Source organism: Alligator mississippiensis, chromosome 1 (genome assembly GCF_030867095.1).
Source record: "Alligator mississippiensis isolate rAllMis1 chromosome 1, rAllMis1, whole genome shotgun sequence".
NCBI classification, from domain to species: Eukaryota; Metazoa; Chordata; order Crocodylia; family Alligatoridae; genus Alligator; species Alligator mississippiensis.
The window spans coordinates 194,161,075-194,179,654 of NC_081824.1; the positions used below are offsets into that span (position 1 = coordinate 194,161,075).

Below are 18,580 nucleotides of genomic sequence, written 5' to 3' on the forward strand. Positions count from 1 at the left end.
CATTCATTCCTATTGGTGAGAAATTTATTCTGGGAGCTGGAACGTACATACATTCCAGCCCTCTGGTGAGCTCTGTAGCCAGGGAGCACAAGAGGGCAGCTCTCTGGGCCACCTCCACCTTTTAGGGGAGCCCATCACTCACCTGTCTGCTCTGTACCCCATCTGGGAAGGCGGCAGGCTTCAGTAGGCAGTCCCTCAGCTTTTATATTGCCTTGTGTGTAGTTCAAATGACCTACACACAGGGTGATTCATAGCCTGAGGTATGGGGAGCTGGGGCCGGAGACAAATTCCAGCTCCCAGCTTTTAAAGCAGCACATATGCCTCCCAGCTGGGCAGCATATGAAGTTTTTAAAGCCCATGAGACCATGAACCAGCATGGGGAAAGATTCCCAGGCTTCATTTCCCAACCCCACGGCTTTTACAGTCTCTTCCCTGCCACCCAGTTGAACAGTGCAGGTCACATTTAAAGCCAGGGGGGCTAGGAACTGGACTTGGGGATAGCCTCCCCCACCTGGTGTCTGATCCCTGACAATTTCCTGCAGCTGCAAGGCTCTCTAAGCCTTAGCACAAGTGTGGCAGCTGTGGCACAGTTGATAACTGCTCCCCAGATGCTTCCAGCTCGATTGGCAGGTGTGTTTTGGGGGGGGGGGGAGGGGAGGTGGCAGTGGACCTCTTGGATCCAAGGCTTCCTTGCAGCCATGGGAGAATTGTCCCCTGTGGCTCTCTGCCCCCCCTTGCTGATTCCAAGCAGGCTTCCCTGTGGAATGGGAGGAGGGGGCTCCTCTCCCACCATAGGAGTATTACCTCTCTGTCCATCCCATGAATCAGCTGATTGAGGGGTACGGATTCTCTCGGGGCTCCACGAGGGCTCCAACTGCCTCCCACTGCACTACTGTAGTTTGAACCAGAGGAGCACCCTGGACCAGGGCTCTTCTCCCACAGCAGGATCTCTCCCGAGGCTCCAGAAGGGTTCCTGTCTCAGGAGGATGCTCCCCTCTCCCATCAAGTGATTGGTGGGAGAGGAGACAAGGTCCCCATGTGTTTCTTGACATCTTGCCCATGGGCAACCTGTCAAGGAGCTAGTGTTTTTCTCCCTCCCTCTCCAAAGGGCTATGGGGTACTATTTCTGTCTCCCAAGTGAAGTGTACAAACTTTCAAGTTAGATTGGAAGGAAGAAGATCTTTCTTGTAAGTAACTGATCTGATTTCTTGCAGAAGAGCTATTTTTCTTCAGCAGAAAAGCCCTTGACTCTGTAAACTCTCTTTTTTGTTTTGCAAGGCTTTTCTTCTGGTGCAAATGGAGCATCTATATGGCTGTGTCCAGACAAGCACAGACATTTGATTCCCTGGAGACAAGTAGCAGCAGCACACCTTGTTCCGCTGCTACCTGTCCCCAGGGAATGCTTGTGCCACATGGTGCTGTAGCCAGGTGGAGTAGGGGAGGCTGGGGCCAGCAGCTGTGCTGGACCCAGCACCATTGCCTGGGGGCTGGGGAAGCTGGAGCTGTAGCACTCTTGCAACTAGAAGCCTGACCAGCAACCAGAGCATGGCTCCAACTGACTAGGCTCCAGTTTTGGGTGGTACGCACTGCTGCCACATGTGCCACCCCAGCTTTTTTTGTTATGGGTTTTTTGACCCCAGGATCTACACCCAGGGTAGTAGCACAGAGAATACCTGAATGTGTAGTCTGGACATGGCCTATGTGACCTTATATAGCACTTAACATAGTAATACAGCACAGTGATTAAACTCCTCATTTGGAAAGGTATTTAGGTGCTGTATTTGAAGCATATTAATAGTCCTGTTTGCTTAAAACAAGTCATGTGCCTAAGTACCCTGTTAATCGGGGCTTTTGGGTAAGATTCAAAGCCTCTCATTCATGGGCTTTGGATCAAACCATGAATGAATTTCCTGAGTTTATGACAGGCAGTCTGTGGCATAGAAAGAAGTCCAGTTGTATGATCAAAGATGTTCCTTTGTTACTACAGCTTTGTACTGAAGGCCAAGATTTTCAAACATTTTTTAAGAAGTCTAGGGTAAAACACCTTGAAAAATCTTGGATTTCTGATGCTTTGCATTTCTTGAAAATCAGGTTTTCTTTTAAATATCTGAAATTGGGTACTAGGAAATCAAGGCACCCAATCTTCTTTTTATGGTCTGTATATTTAACTTGAAATAGCTGTGAAATTATTTTTGAAATACAAATGGATTTTGAGAAATACTGCAAATTATATCAACTATTAAAATAGAAAGTTCTATCTGACAAGCTAAGTCACTAAAAGTTAAATACTTTGGGCATGCCCAGACTAGTGCACATGTGTAGTCTGTGGTGCTGCAAACCACGTGCGGTGAACCTGCAACTGTGTGCCATGCTACAGATTTTCAGCGCAGTGCTAAAGTTCAATACTGGGACACTGCAAAAAGCAGTGTGGCAAATGCAGCAGCAGTGCGCATTGCTAAAAACAGAGCCTAGCTGTCCAGAGCTATGCTCTGGCTGCTCACCAGGCTCTGTGCAGCTGGATTGGCACTGCTGCTTCCCTGGAAGGCCCTCAGGATCCCAGGTAAGGCTTCTAGGGCCAGCAACTGTGCTGGCCCCAACCTCCCCTAGTCCACCTGGAATAATTTGGTGTGCACTGAAGCGTGCATGCAGGGGCATGCCCTAGGGCACAAAGCGGTGGCACAGATATGTGCTGCTGCTATTTGTGCTATGGCAGATGCATGCCTCTGCATGTGTGGACATGCCCTTCATGTTCTTTTTAAAGAACATGAAGGGCACAGAATCAGAAATGTGTTGGAAGAGAGAACGGCATTGTTGGTGGCTTCTCCCTTGAGAATTGTAAGCAAACATTTTCCAGATGTGTTTTATAAATGTTGCTCGTATTTGTTGCCATTCAGTCTCTTTGTAAAAGGGTAACCCTGTGAAACATACCACAATAAAGAGGGATTAGTGTACAGTTCAGCAAAATATTGCCAGTAGCATTTTCGGTTGTTTATTACAGTTTATCTCTTCTGAATATTTGTCCTTTTGACAAGGTACAGACATTCAAAAAGCCTGAGGCAGACTCTGAGTTGCATAGTTTTCTGTAAGTGGCGTAGTTTAGATTGGTAGTGAACAGAACGTACATTCACTCTTTGATGAGGGGCAAATATTTGATTGGGTTCTGCCATTTTTAAACCAGTCTGTGTGCCAAACTTCTGTTCTGTTATGGGTGTAGACTGGTTTTGGATCACTTATACCAGTAAAAATGTAATGTTTGTACCCGGCATTTATGGTCCTTTCTACAATTAAGCTTGAGCTATGTAGAAGTTGGGGATGCATGGTAAGCCCTCTCTTAGCAGAAATGGAATCTGTTGTGATGTTTGGTTGGATGTTTGGTTAATTATTGTATCATTAACTGGTTAATTGTGCAATGAATTTAGATCAGCCTCGCATGCAAAGTAATTATCACACAATAAAAATGACTATCCAACTATAAGAAGAGCCAGACAGCTATAAAGTTAGTGCTTGAAAATGTGTAATAACTCTATAGCTGGTTTCTATCATGCTTTAATTTGAACATGTAGCCAGGACCCTTTCTATACAGTTCTGCTTGAAATTTGGTATTGCTGGATCTTTTTTGATTCGTTTAAAAGGACTGACTGAAGCCACTGAACTTAACTTTCTTTTCTTAAAAAAAAATCCTACGTAGTAAAACCAGAAACTTGAGAAGTTCTTCCCTGAATGCTTAGTGAGGGCAAGAAACCAAAGATATTTTTATTTCTCCATGTTCTAGTAAACTAGTTTTCAGGATTGGCCTGGCCATAATCTAGTCACCAGCTTTTTTACTTTTCATTCCATCCAGGAAGAGCACACATCAACTGCTGAAACTTCCTTAGCCAGATGAAGGGTTTTTGAACCCGAAAGCTTGCTTAAAAATTGTTCTCCAACTGTTTATTTGGTTTAATAAAAGATATCAGATTCACCCAAAGAACCTTGTCTGCCTATATACTATAGGAAGTATATATCATAGAAACGTTAACCAGGTTAACCTACCTGTATATCTTTCAGTTAAATTCAAATGTCTCCAAGGTAAACATTAAGCTGTTAACCAATATATTAATTTTTAGTCTTGGTGAGACCTATCAAACTAGAAATTGTACAATACAGTGATAAGGTCAAATTATATTATGGAGAGACCTGACATTTTGCCATTGATTTTAGTGGGAGCAAGATTTCTCTGGCTCTTTTGGTTTTATTATATTAAAAAATACCCAATATTTTTTTTCAGCTGATTCAAAATTAAAAGTTTTTCATTTTGATATATTTTGTGTGTTGGGTGTCCAAAAACGCGTATATTTTCTACTGCTACCTGGAGGCCAAGTTAAGAGCTTTAAAAATTCAGATCTGTCTAAAAATGAATTTCAGCTTCAAAATGAAAAGTTGAGTGCAAACCTGTAGTTTATCCCTATTCTTTTTGCATTCTGTTTAAGTCTCCTATTTTTCTATTTCTGGAAACTATTTCTCTAAAAATTATGATGCAGTTTCATTCTCTTCCCTCCAATTTACAAATTGTACAGTGTCTAGCTTGTTTTCTAGTTCACATATTGTACAGCCTCTACCTTGCCTTTGCAATAATTTGGTCCTCTGTTTACAGTTCTTTTGTGCTTTAGGAACGCATTTTCCCATTTGCAATAGCATAAAACTGTGATTCTGAAGGTGTGATTTGTTTGCTCTGATTCCTCCATGCACTTAGTTATCCATTTCATTTTCTAAGAATCTACTTCACAACTCCAGCTCTGCTAGGTTCTTGCTGTGCTGCTTCAGAATTTTTTCCCAGGGCTTCATGTCTGTCTTCCTAAGTGTCTCATCTAGGGAATGGCTCTGAGGGCCCTGGCAGACATGACATTTATGGCACAATTAGTGCATTCATCACACCAACATGACAGCTAACTTATGGTGCCATTAATGGCAAACGAGCCTCAAAGATATTTCACATAAAATGTATGACATAAAGATATTCCATATTGTGTGGAACATCTCTGTGATTGGTTTGTATGAAACCATAGTTTGAATGTGTGGCATGCCTCAGATCTGGGGCCGCCTTGTTTGGATGCCTCTGTTTGGATGTTGACAATCACCTTATCATCAGCCTGGCAATGAGGTAGCCCTAGGTCTGGGACTGGGTGGGGAGCCCTGAGGCTCCCTGCAACCAGGCACTTTAAGGAGTCTTGCCTGCAGTTCCTTGCAGGCAGCAGCGCAAGGCAGCAAACCTAGGAAGCCCTGCATTTGGGATTAGGCAGAGGGCAGCCTCGGGTCTCATTTTGGGACCCGGGACTGCTTTCTGTCTAATTTCAGGGATAGGCTATGGGGTGGCTGCATTCCAGACCCAGGATCCTGACAGCCGGCTGATCATCAGGTTGGCATGGGGCAGCCCTGGCAGCTAGAAGTTGAGCTGTTTGGGTACGGGAAATGTTATGCCCTTCCCAAAATAGCATGACCTGACATGCACATGTGGCATGATAGGTCACACAATTTTGGGATGGGGCATAAACTTCCTCAAACCTCAATTGTGCAACTGCCTTAATGTCTGCCAATAGCCAGATGCTTTCATTCTCATGTATTCTGGGAGTGTAGACAGGCCTTTGGGCAAAAACTATATTTCATTAGTTTTTGCTGTTTTGGGGAATTGTGCAGTACCTGGTGTTGTCAGTGCTGTGATTGGTCAATGTTCTGTTCCCCTTACATGGATCCTCTTCTCTCAAGTAGCTTTTGACAGCAATTTGAGCTCTTAGCATGCAGGGACTCATTGTGCTTTGACTGTGCCAAAGGGGGGTGATAGGACTGAAATCAAATTTTGGACAGTTAGATCTTCAGGTCATTCTGTTAATTTAGATTTAGGTCCCCTCTATATGTGCAGGCAAAGGCACGATGAAATCTAATGCGTGATTCACAACAGTCATACCTTCTGACGTGCCACACGTGCATGCCATGTGCACTCTAGTTGAGGGGCTCCCAGCTGCACGTGTAAATTAAAGCTGGATAGCAATCGACTATAAAGTTAGCACATGTTTTTGATGTCTAACTACATTGCTGGTTGGAGCCTTTTAGTGTGATATAGCTACTTTGCACGTGTAGCTGTTCTCTAGGTAATTGTGCAGTAAACCAGTGAATTGTGCAATACCTGTAACGTGTAGAGGGGGGTCTCATAGACAACAAAATTTCACCAAGGGTATCATGAAACCTACAACATGTCTCCCAGCACTGCATCCTATATATGGATATGGATTAGTTAAATACTGTCAAATCCATTAGACAGGCAGTTTTCTATTGACTGTGCATCAGAGGAAGCTCATTTACCCTGTTTGTTCTGAGTACATGGACTATATTGTGCTAATGAATGGTGCTCCTGAAATGTTAGGTTCAGCCAGCAGGGCATGAGAATAACTGGTCTGTTTGTTAGGATTAAAACCATACCCTGCTTGCATTTTCCTTCTTAACAGACGCATTAGAGAAGCCTATCCCATATAAAGAGCTTACATAAAGACAGTACAAGTCTAGAAGAGCAATAGTTTCATTTCCAGGCTACTCCTAGGTTCAGGTTATTTCACATTTTCGTAATGCTGTGCATATTTAGATTTGTAATTAAAATAAACCATTAGTAATGCACTGTAAGCGTGAGTGATAATGGGCTTTGTTTCAAATTTGCAAATTTAAATCGCACAACTCTGAAAGTGTTGTGTGATATAATAGATTTCATAGACATTAGGGCTGGAAGGGACCTCAGGAGATCATTGAGTCCAGCCCCCTGCCCCAGGGGCAGGAAGTCAGCTGGGGTCAAAGGATCTTGTGTGATTCTTTCTCTTCTTCTCCCTCTCCCACATGTATGTTTTTGTGGACATAGACAAATTTTGCCCCCCCAAAATACCTTTGCAACACTCGTTGTCATGGGAAATTGAAAAGTTATATTTGAGGACAGAATTGTGTTCTTGGAGTACAACATAAAAGCTAAGATAAACTTAAGGGCCATACTGTGTTGAGTAAATGGGTTCATCTAGGTGGGGTAGAACACATGTTGAGCTGTGAAGCACCAAAAGGATCTGCAATACTGCCATGGCCCTATTGCTCAGCAGTTGGTTGTATGTAGTCCCCAAATGTACATATTTGGTTCTATGTATATATGTAGCAGCATGCAATAAATAAACCTTCCCTTTGCCTCTATACCATAGAGAGAGAGGTACTAACAGCTCTGTGGTGGCCCTCCCCATAATAGAGTAGAAACCTCTGGCACAGGTATGAAGCCTAACTCTGCATTCTGTCATTGTTATGTTTTAGTCCCCTGACTTTCAGCATAAGTAAGACATTTAGCATGTCCTTGAGTTTGCGAGCATTGCCATTCATTCAGCCTTCTGCATAGCCGTATTAGTATAGTTCTTGTACCTATGCTCCATTTAAATGAGCTTTATTGAGAAAAATATATAGAACAGTTTTTTTTATTGTTTGCCATTGCATTTAGTGAATCACAAGAGCAATAACTGGTTAACTAATACTAGAGCCTATAGCAACATAGTGAAGTAGGGCTGGAAGGAGCCTCTGGAAGTCATCTAGTCCAGCTCCCTGCCCGCGGCAAGATCATCCCTATCCACACCATCCCATGCTGTAGTTGTACGGATGAGGGTAGTCAGTGAGCAAAAAGTAGAGGAAAAAGTGATTTCATAACAAAATTAGCCAAGGTCATGAAAGCTGATTATCAGTAGGTTGCTTCGTTCAACAGGGTTTTCCATTGTGAGACATATTCAAAACAGAGAAATAGTATTTGTTTACTAAAACAGTATCAGTATACTATTAGTTTTTTCTTGTGGTTAGGATGCAGTTTAAAAATACAGTGGGAAATTGAGCCAATGCTTCAGCTGCATGACCAGGTTTATTAGACTTCTTTCATTCAATACCTTCTTTAAAAAAGTTAAATTACTGATTTTAAGTGAGGAATTTAATAGCTGGTATAATATGTAATCTGAACGGATATAACTGTTAAATTTATTAAACCTTGTTCATAATTGAAGTACAACATGTCATTTAAACGTGGTGAAAGAAATGCACAGAGAACAATAATGTAAATAATAGTATTTTATCCCATTTACCTTTTTGACAGGAGAATTAGATGACAGAGAACAGGCAAAGCTGGAAGTAAAAGTATGGGATCCAGATAGCTCCCTTACAGATCGTCAGATTGACCAGTTTTTAGTTGTAGCACGGTAAGACTAAACTCCTAATCAAGAAAAATTCCTTTTCCAATTTCTTTAAATATTATAGGCCGCTATTTTTTCCCCTATCTGGCTTTCCATAGTATGTTTGCCATTCTGTGAACCTTTCTTTTTCCTTCACTTAGAATATAACTTGATACATTTCTATTAAAATATATGGGAAAAGGATATATTTCTGGATTTTGTTCAAACTTCATTTACAGTTTGATGGCAGACATAAACTTTGTCATAACATTTTAATTCTGATATTCTCCTCTGATTCCACTTCTCCCTTAAAAAAATAAAGAAGGGTTTCATTACTAATATTTCAATCTGATACTATGGTGCATGGAATTAAAGACTAACATCAAGACTAAAGTTATAATTAAAACCAGTGTACACAAATTGATTGATTGCAGAAGTTGCCATATTTGCATAAGAGTTCAGTTATTTTGAATGAATACTTAAGTAGAAGGCTTGAAATATGCCATGGTGATGTGATGCTTTATGTTGTGCTTCCAGAGGGAAAAGTACTGTTCAGTTTACTGTTATAAGCTATCCTAAATTCTGGGTGAGATTTCACAGACAGCTTTTTTTTTTTTTATTAAAAAAAAAAATGTTTAGTTTTCTAAAAATTTTGTGCTACCAAAAACAGCAAGCTTCTTCCATTGAAACAACAAATTAATGTTTATAATTTTCCCATTTCCTTGTCCTGAAATAAATGCTCATAGTAAGTGGTATTGTTTCACCTATCAGGAATTAAGGAAGCAGGAAATCAATCAAGGCAAGTGTAAAACTACCAGCTGAATCATTCTGTCAGTGTTTTTAGCTTCTCTGTGCCAGTAGCAGAGTACAGTCCATGGCTTCTTAATCCAAAACCATTTTTTCCTGTTCCTCCTTGCTCTTGTTTTTTTCTTCTTTTTGGTCAACATGTCTGGCGAGGGAAAATCAGAGGGAAGCAGTGGGGAACTTCTGCTTCCAATTTCACAGCCTGTGCCATAGAAAGAAACAGGCGTTGAATCATTGCTTTCCTCTGAATTCAGATGCCAGCCTACCCAGAATTGATCTGCCTCTAATAGGAAGTGCAGGCTGTTCCTGTGTCATAGTTATAGACTTCTCTGCACTGTATTCTCCTTCCTGAGCAACAGCATGATGTTCTCACCACCAAATACCCTCCCTAGCAAGAGGAAGGCTGAAACCAGAGTTTTTAAGGAATCTGAAAAAGGGTTCTGTACTACTTCCTCTAAGCCAGCCTGCAGAGATGCAAAGCTGAGCAGCTTGGATGCCTTAAAATAACATTCTGCAGCATCTCCACTAAGCTGACCACATGGGAAACTGATGAAGCACAAGCTTTGTTGGAACACTTTCTGAAGAGCTCACTACATCACCCTCAGGTTTTGCCCCTCTTATAAGCCTTCTGAGAAGCTGCAGTAGTGCACGAAGGTATCTAAGTGCTTCCAGAAAAGGACACACCTGAAAGCTAAAGGAAAAAAGAGCTATTGAGATACCGAAAAGAAGAGCGCATGAGCTCGTGTATGTCTGCAGAATGTGTCACTTTGCTACCCTTCAAGTGTATCTTGTGGGTCACTGCACAGAGGTGGAATCAGAGGGTCACAGTATTTTCTTAGGACCTGGTAAACCCCTCTCTCTGGAAGATGCCTCTGTGATACGGAGTGTCTTTTGCATAGCCAGTTGTTCATATTTATCTGAGACCTTATAGAATAGCAGTTGCTGATGTCTGAATGCCACCTGCCATCCCAAAAGTGGGTTCTCCCATTTGCCCAATTAGCCAGGCTGCTTCCCAGCTGGCAAGCACTCATTCAGGCTTCCTCCATACACACAGCCCCAGGTTGTAAGATCAGAACTTTTTTGCATTCAGTCATTCTGTGGCAGTTTCTTGTACATTTCTGGAGAAACAGTTCTCAGGCATAAGCTTCAGATGCTGGAATGGCTTTAGGTCTCTTTCTGAATCACTTTCCTTGCAGGCATAATCACATTTTGATTTCCCGTGGCTTTATGTACAGTGGAGCACTAAGAAACATTCTGTCTGGCCTGGGGATATTCTTCAGAATGGCTTAGCAGAAAAAAAATACCCTAAATCTCTGAAGTCCCAGTCAAGATTGCTGTTACTGGAAATCTGTTATCCTAGCCAGGCTCCCAACAAAGGAGAGAATTTTGTTCATGTACCTGGACATTTGGTGGCCTGGCAATAAGAAGATATTCTTGGGAACTGCTTTAGGATATTGCCTTTTCAGTCTAAAGAGACTGGATATGGGATTGCCAATTAATAGCAGGTAGTCAGGTTAAGTATTTCCCTGTAGGAGGAGATTGCTTTCTCACTGACATTTTTTCCCTGTTACCTGAACTCATCTCAGGGGAGTGCCTTACTCTGTCCTAGAGAGATACCTGTCTTGCTGTCCTGTGTTGCACACAAGAGTTGGCAGTCGATTTTCCTTTTTATTGCCATAAGCAGTAGTCTCACTGTCAGTTATATTTACCAGAAGCTACAGTTGTTATCTTTTTTACCCCGAGGATAATTTGGTTGCTCTTGCAGGTTAGACCAGAGGTTTTTACCATGGGGATCCTTGTCCTTTCTGCATTGCTAAATGACTAGGGCAGTGCTTCCCAACTAGATTTCACAACCTCAAATGGGGCCATACCACTTACGAGTGAGATCATAAGAACTTCGCAGTTGGAAAAGTTGCGTCTCAGTCCCCAGAAGGACTGTGGTGGTTCTGGTGTGCTCAACAATTTGGAACCAAAGGTCTGATCTAACTGAACCTTTTGATTTCTGTTTTTCTGTTAGCTCAGTGTAAACTTACCATCGGTGTATTAAGAGTTACAGATTTTGTTTTTTAGCACATCCCATTTTTGTACATATATTTTTGGGGTGCAGTAAAATCATAAGTTAACATGGTCCACCAGGACATCTGTCTCAGGGTAATCAGCTAAGCATCTGGTCAGTCTTTTCAGAGGGCTCATTTCTCATCAGATATATGCATCTGTTTGTGGTTTCCTTTTTCTCTTTTCCATGATTTTTTAGGGTTAATGCAAAGTATCCATTATGCAGATCAGTTCGTTGACTGGTTTTCTGCTTCAATTCTGTTTCCCTGTTCCTGTGGAAGAAAAATCTCATGTTTGTTGTTACTTATTATTTCACATAAAGCAAATCTTTCCCATCTGTGTGTGTTTTATTAATGTTTCTTCCATCTGCCTACAGTGAAAATCTGATGTATAATGGAGGGGTTGTGGGGAAGTGGAACATTACGGTACAATAATTTTGTTTGTCTTAGTGCTTATTCTCTCTTCTCCATCTTTGCCACCCGCTGTCTGTGTCCTTTTCATAGTAGGTGATAATTTCTATTATCTGTTGGTTTGTATTGTTTGTTGAGTTATATAAAAGTGTTCCTGATAAGTGGAGATATAATGCTTATTCTATGAGTTTACTGTGCAAAGTGACAGAGTAAGTATTGATGCATCAATAGTAATGTTCCTTATATCACTTTAAAAAAATGTGCTACTCTTTGATATAACAAAATAAAAACATTTTTAAAGGGCTATTCAGTGGTTCTAATAATTTTTTCCTTCATCCTTGCAGAATTCAAACCTACTTGATTCTGTGCTGTATCTCAGTTTTCTGCTGAATATAGTTACAATAATTCTCTGAGTTTATTGTTCAGAAAATTGCCAATTCAATCCTAACACTGTGCTGATTTTTTTATTCCATTCAGACAGGGAAAATTTAGAGGAAATAAAAAGCTCGTTAAATAGGCAATTAAATTAATGGCAGAAATGGCAAAACTGTGTAAATGCGCTAGGTTCACTGTGGGGGATAATTGTGACTACCAATCCAGTACCAAAAAACAGGGATGAACAGTAGCACCTATTGAGAGTCGGATAGTTTGGAAATAAAAAGTATGTTTACTGTAAGTTTTAGTCTGTTAGTAGTATTGTTTCTTCTGCCCACGTACCGTCTGGCTTTAACACCTCTCCGTCTTTGCATATTTTGTACCATTGGATTTTATCTTCACTAAATTACTTTAAAAGTGACTAATTTACAAGCACAGGTTAAATTTCCACCTTCTCTTTATACCTACCATGCAGAATTTGCCACACTGCCTTCTAGTGAAAAAATAGCTTTGTAAAAATCATAACCATGTTCAGCAGAAGCACTTTCAGCTTCCCAGTATCTGAATTTTACCTCTTCTTTTTGCTTTGGGAGTAAACTCCATCACAGATTTTTCTTCCTCTTTGAAATTACATGAAGGGGTGGGTCCACAACAATGGTTTACCCAGTATCTTCTGAATTTTTTACTGTTCCTGAGTTTTAAAATTTTGAATGCAACCAGTTCAGACTTGTTGCATGTCCCCTCTTCATCCACCTGATAACACTGATGAGGTTGCAATGGGAAATATATGGGACATAATAATAGCCATTTTTCACCTTTTTCCAAAGCCCGCAAACAGTTTCCCTTCTGTGGAAAGAATAAAAGTAGGCAACATTTACTCTGTTGTCATGTCATAAGATAGCAAAAAGTGGGAATAATGAGGCCCAACACTGCACATACAGTTAGTTGCTTTAGAAATGACAGGAAAAATGCACGTTCTGGAACAGCAATATTTCATTATCAATAGACTCCGTGGGCGCATCCAGACAAGTCCACATGCATGGTATGCGGTACTGCAGACCCGTCTGCAGTGCTGCAGTCTGTATGCACCACGCATGGACATCCCGGTGTCAGAAAATGGGGCAATGCAGGAACGTTCCCTGGGTACAAATAGCAGTGGCACAACTATGTGCCATTGCTGTTTATCCCCAGGGAAATGCATATGTGTGCTCATCTGGACGTACCCTTTGTGTCACATTTTGTTTTATCCAGTAATTGAAAATCTCAGGTCTTTTTTCCAGACTTAATTATCATTGTGCTGATGACATGCATAAACTCTTCATTTTATTTATTTATTTATTTATTTATTTATTTATATCCATTTTTAAGGATTTGGTGTATTGAAATAGTCTTACATTTAGGAAACAGCACTGACTGAACAATTTTGTAGACAAGAATGAGAGAAGCCCTTTTATAGGTCTGCTTCCATGAGGTAGAGAGGTATTATTGAACCAATAAAGGGCAAAATAAAAGTGAAAAATCTTTCTTTATGAGTGAACTCTAACTAAATATACTCTACAAAACTGTGGACCAGTGCATAAAAGGATAATGGCCATTATAATTGTCTTTTAACTTGCAGCCCAAATAGTGTAAAAATGAATTCTACAGTGATTCCAGTTTTCTTGTGGAGGATAACATTATTTCCTAATGCTGGTAATTGTTGTAAAGTTCAGTCTTAAAATTATAGTGTTCTGATACCTTCTTACTTTTTTCTTGTCACAACTGTAACCTAATTTTTAGCAGTCACCATATTAAGACATTTAAAATCAGGGACTAGGGCCAGCCACTGTTGTAATAGTAACTGAAAATTTGGCCTATTCCCATATTAATCTCTAATGTTTCAGTGAATATTGGCTTTTAAGTATATTGCTAATGTAGAATTAGATACGGGAATGAAAATAAAAGCATAGAGATTGGAGAAGAAGGTGGAAAAGCTACATTGGTCCAGGACTCAAGTAAACTAAATGTGCCATGCCCTGCCCTATTTTTCTAGAGTCTACTCTTTTAATTTCTGATGCCTTGTGGCTCCCCCTGATCTTGGAAACAGAAGCTGTTTGTGATATTGACATTCCTGTGAGATTCCAATGCCATTCCTGTTTTGTAGGGCATGGGGCCCCATACAAGATAACTTCTTTAAATGGAGACAGTCAGTCTGGACATTACACTTCTCACTGACATTCTGCTGTTATGCAAACAGTTTATAAAATCACGCTACAAATTTTGGAGCAAACATTTGTATTTTTGACTGGAGTTGATATACCACGAAGTTCATTGTTTGTGTCTTAGTAGTGGGATTGTTGGCATCTATTTTTGTTTTACAGATCTTTCAGAAAGAACAGAGGAAGAGGGAGCCACTTCCTATTTAGGAACATCTGATTGTGAAATTCCAATTGCAGCAGGGCAACATATAATAAAAAGCAACATGCACTTCCCTTGTCTCCTCTTTCATCCCTTCCCTCCTTCCCTATCAGAGATACAGATGCTTTTCATTTGCTTTCCTTCTGTAACCTGTCCAATGATTACATCCCATCCATCTTTCCCATTTCAGGTTTTTTTTCTCGTCCTTTTTCCTCACTCTTTGCCCTAACATCTCAATAATCTTCTGGATCTTTCAACTCTCAATAGAAGTGTGCTTTAGTTTCTCTCAGCTCAGAATACCCCACTGGTTAGCAACTGGTCCTTTTCTCTTTCCTCTCTAATATTGAGAGGAATATTGAACTTACTGTTCAGAGTTGCTGTCTGGAGTCCCTCTACTCTGGTTATATCTTTGATCTTTTCCACTCTGGCTTAATTTGATTCTACTTCACTGAAACCACTCTGGCCAAAGTCTTTCTTCCTAGGCAGAGCTCTATGTTCCAGTACAAGAAACAGTGTTCTGTCCTCAATGTATGCCTTGGAAAGTGACCCTGCTCCTCTGGACATCTCTCCCTTGACCTTCTCTAACTCTGTCCTCTTCTTGCTCTTTCATCCCTTCAGTGACTCCTTTAGAGGATCCTTCAAGTTTGAGTGGAGATGCCACAGGACACTCCTTAGTCTAGGAATGGGCAATTATTTTGGCTGGAGGGCAGCTTAATGTGTTTTGGCGAGCTGTTGAGGGCTGCAAAGGTAGCCCTGCCCCTTGATAGGTGTCCCGCTCTCTGGTCGCCATCTTGGGATCAGAAATCCTGCCCCTTGCCCCTGAAAGTACTCCTTTTGGGAAGGGGGTTTGCCATCTTGGAACAGGAAAAAGCCTCCAAATTATATGCTAAAAATCAAACATCTACAATAACATCTTTTAATTTTTTTTTTAATTTTGTCTTGATTTGTGTGTGTTTGTGCTGTGTATATAGAGGTGATTGAATAATAGCTGAAAATGAAGTATTACCCTTGTATACTGTTGGGGGAGGGGTGTGGGGGTATGGGTGAATGGGTATGGGGTTTTGGGGGGCTGTGGGTGTATGTGTATGGGTGTATATGTATGTGGGTTGTGGGGCAGGATATGAGTGTGGATGTGTGTAGAGGCTTGGTGGGGGTGTGGGTAGGTGTGGGATGGGTGGGTGAGTATGGGGTTTGTGGGGGGTCTGTGGGTATGGGGTTTGTGGGGCTGTGTGTTTGCGTGGATGTGTGGGTGGGTATGAGGCTTCTGGAATATATGGGTATCTGGGGGAGTTGTGGGGTGTGTGAAGGAGGGACAGTGCCTGGGAGAGTGTGTGTGCAGGGGGTGTGGGTGCATGTCTGTGGTGGGGGGGGGCTACAAACACGCCTTCCCCATTGCGCACAGCTCCTTCCACCAACAGCAGCAGCAGGCAGAGCCCCTTGGCAGTGCGCCGTTCCGACAAGCCCCAGGACTACACATGGCTGGGCCACTGGCTCCATCATACAGTGCTCATGTGCCTGAGCCCTGAGCTGCCGGGGGGAGTCCTGCACAATGGAACCAGCAGATCGTGGGGCTTGGCAAGGGCACCAGGGGGAGCGGCAGAGCTGGCCTGGCTCCATAGCACGGAGATCTCCACCATTCCCCATGACCTACGCATAGCAGTGGCTGGGGTCAAGCTGCCAGCTCTATCATATGGGGCTCCCCCCAGAGGTGCGCAGCTCGCCCAGAGGTTCGTGGCTCAGGTGGAGAACCTAGGAATTGCATGCAAGCTCCGTGCAATGGAGCCAGGTGGACCCTATGCCTCTGCTGGCCCAGGCTCCATGTTCCTGCTGCCCTGCTCTGGGTCCCTGCCGGCCCTGGCTCCAGGGTACCAGTGCGGGCCCCACACACCTGCTAAGCTGCCGCTTCGCTCCTGCCCACTGCTGCTGCCACTTACCTACCTGTGGGGCCAGGGTCAGGGATGTCCTGTGGGTGAGGGTGGGAGTGCAGTGTGCGCTGCCCCCGCAGGAATGAGTGGGGCTCAACCTCAAGCCAGCATAGTAGGAGCAGCCTGGGACCAGGCCAGATTTAGTGAATTGGTAGGCACTTGCCTGCAGACCAGAAGAAATTGTGAATTGGTAGGCACCCGCCCCCTGGCCACATTTTGCCCACCCCTGCCTTAGTCTCGTTTTTCTTGTTATACCTTATATCTGGGGACTCTCAGCTACAAACCCAAATTCCACTGCCATCCCAATGCTGATAGCTCACAGCTCTGCCTCAGCTGTAGGTTTGTCTTCTTCCATTTAAACCAAAATACTTGTTGATGTCTTGTGTATTGATCAGCACATACTAAGTGTGGCTAAAACAGGGCTTTTATTTTCCTCCACACCCAAATCAATTTTCCCTACCTATTCTTGATCACTATGGGTGACATTACCAATTTACCTGTCCTCTGAGCCCAGAACCTGGACATTATCTTCAACTTGAATTTCCCTTTAGGTCTCTACAGCAGACTGTGTCTAGATCTTGCCAATTCTTTCTGTAAAACATCTCCAAGATACAGCCTTTACTTATCCACACAACTACAACTCTCATCCAGACTCTTATCATTTAACTCCTTGATTACTGCAATTTCCCCTTCTCTAGCCTTAACAAGTACAGTCTTTTCCTGCTCATATATATTTACATTTTACTGCAAAGATCTTTCTCCAGGTTTGTTTCTTTTTGATTACTCTGCCATCTTCTCCTTCTGTACTGCATCAAACAGAAGCTTCTTGCACTTTGAGGGTCCTTTATGGTTAATTTCCCCCATATCTGTCTTCTAATTCAGGATTGGGGTATCATCTCTTGCCTCCAGTTAGCCAGTGAGCCTGCTTACAGACATAAAAACAAACAAAATAAGATGATACTTTATTTTAAACTCCGTGCAGCCCTGCACCAAGCCCAGCTCATGCCCAAAAGAGTGATTGCGCTAATTTAACTCGGCTCACCCAACGTCTGTATAGGTTGGGCATTTCAGTGTGGCTTTTTTGGTGCTTTTATTTAACAGCTGATTGACTCAACTATTAGATAAAAGTACCAAAAAGCCATGCTGAAGCACGCAGTCTGTACAGATGTTGCGGAGCCAGGTCGAACTAATGTGATGCTGCTTCTGATAAAGTGCAGTTTGTTTGGTTTTTTTCATGTCCGTCAACAGCCTAAAGCTAACATCCATCATCCAGCTGCTAAATTGTCAAGCAGCTATCTTCTTGCTTTCTTCAGTGCTGCATGACTTACTCATGTTTGCTTCAAATTCTTCCTTATTACTCTTTTTCTGTGATACCTGCCAAAAAAAAAAAAAAACTTGGCAAAGATTAGGCAGCTTGTATGTTGACACAGCAGTTGACAACCAGACTGTCATACTGTTTGATGTTGTCTTGTTATTTCCTTGTACTTCGCTATTTGTCTTTCTTCATCTGTTATCTATTAGAAGGCAACCTATGGCCCTCAGCCTGGATCATTGTTTCATTGCTGATCGTGTTTCTATAGTGCCTAGCAAAATGGTATCTTCATTCAATGTGTACTAGACATGCAATAGGAAGAGTAATAAATGTAATAATAATTTGAATTGAACAGATTTTTGTAACCTAATTTCAAATTGGCTTTATTCCTTGTAGTTTTGTGAAATAATAAGTAGTAATTTAAAGTAATTCTTAAATATTCCGTAACAGATACATCATTAGATGTTGCCTGCATTTTATAATCAAATATCTCATGACTTGGTAGTGCTAGAAATTCTCTAGGAAGCTAGTTTTTCATGCACTAGTGATCAGTGATTAGGAAGAGAACTTTTTTTAGAATAACTTCTTTCTAGCTACGGTTATTTCAAAGGTTTGTTAGGTTTACTAGTTTTATATAACAACTTAATCTTTTTAATAGCAAGTACATGCCAAATTCTTAGGTTTTTTGGCACCAGATTATCTTGGTCTGTTTCTTGTCTTCTGTAGCATTCCTCAGGAATGCTTGGAGAATGCTAGTTAATTCTCCTTAAGCCTTAGGACCACACTTAAGCCCAAACTGGCCAAGCCTCTATATTGAAAAACCCCTAAGCTGTAGCCCAGCAAGACACCAGAAGTTTTGCTGAACTTCAAGATCTGGGGTTAAGCCAGCCTTTCCCTGTAGTATATCTTGATTTTACCCAGGTGCTGCAGGCTACATACACCAGCCTGTTGTCCACGTTAAATCCCTTAAGGCTAGGGACAGATACTCAAAGAGCCAGAGCTTGAATTGATTCAATCTTTGCAGGTTAATCTAACCTACCTAGAGTGGACCAATTTGCAGGTGAGCAGACGTTCAGGAAATGGAGGCACATGCCTGCA

The 18,580-nt window shown here is 41.9% G+C and overlaps 1 protein-coding gene across 1 annotated transcript in view; it reads left to right on the top strand.

The window, feature by feature from the left end:
• Window positions 1-18,580, top strand: part of MTA3 (metastasis associated 1 family member 3) — a 206,368-nt gene that overhangs the window by 97,525 nt on the left and 90,263 nt on the right. The window contains exon 7 of the mRNA XM_006265161.4: window positions 8,129-8,231. Within this exon, the coding sequence (XP_006265223.1) occupies window positions 8,129-8,231 (103 nt within the window). The remainder of the gene's footprint in view (window positions 1-8,128; window positions 8,232-18,580) is intronic.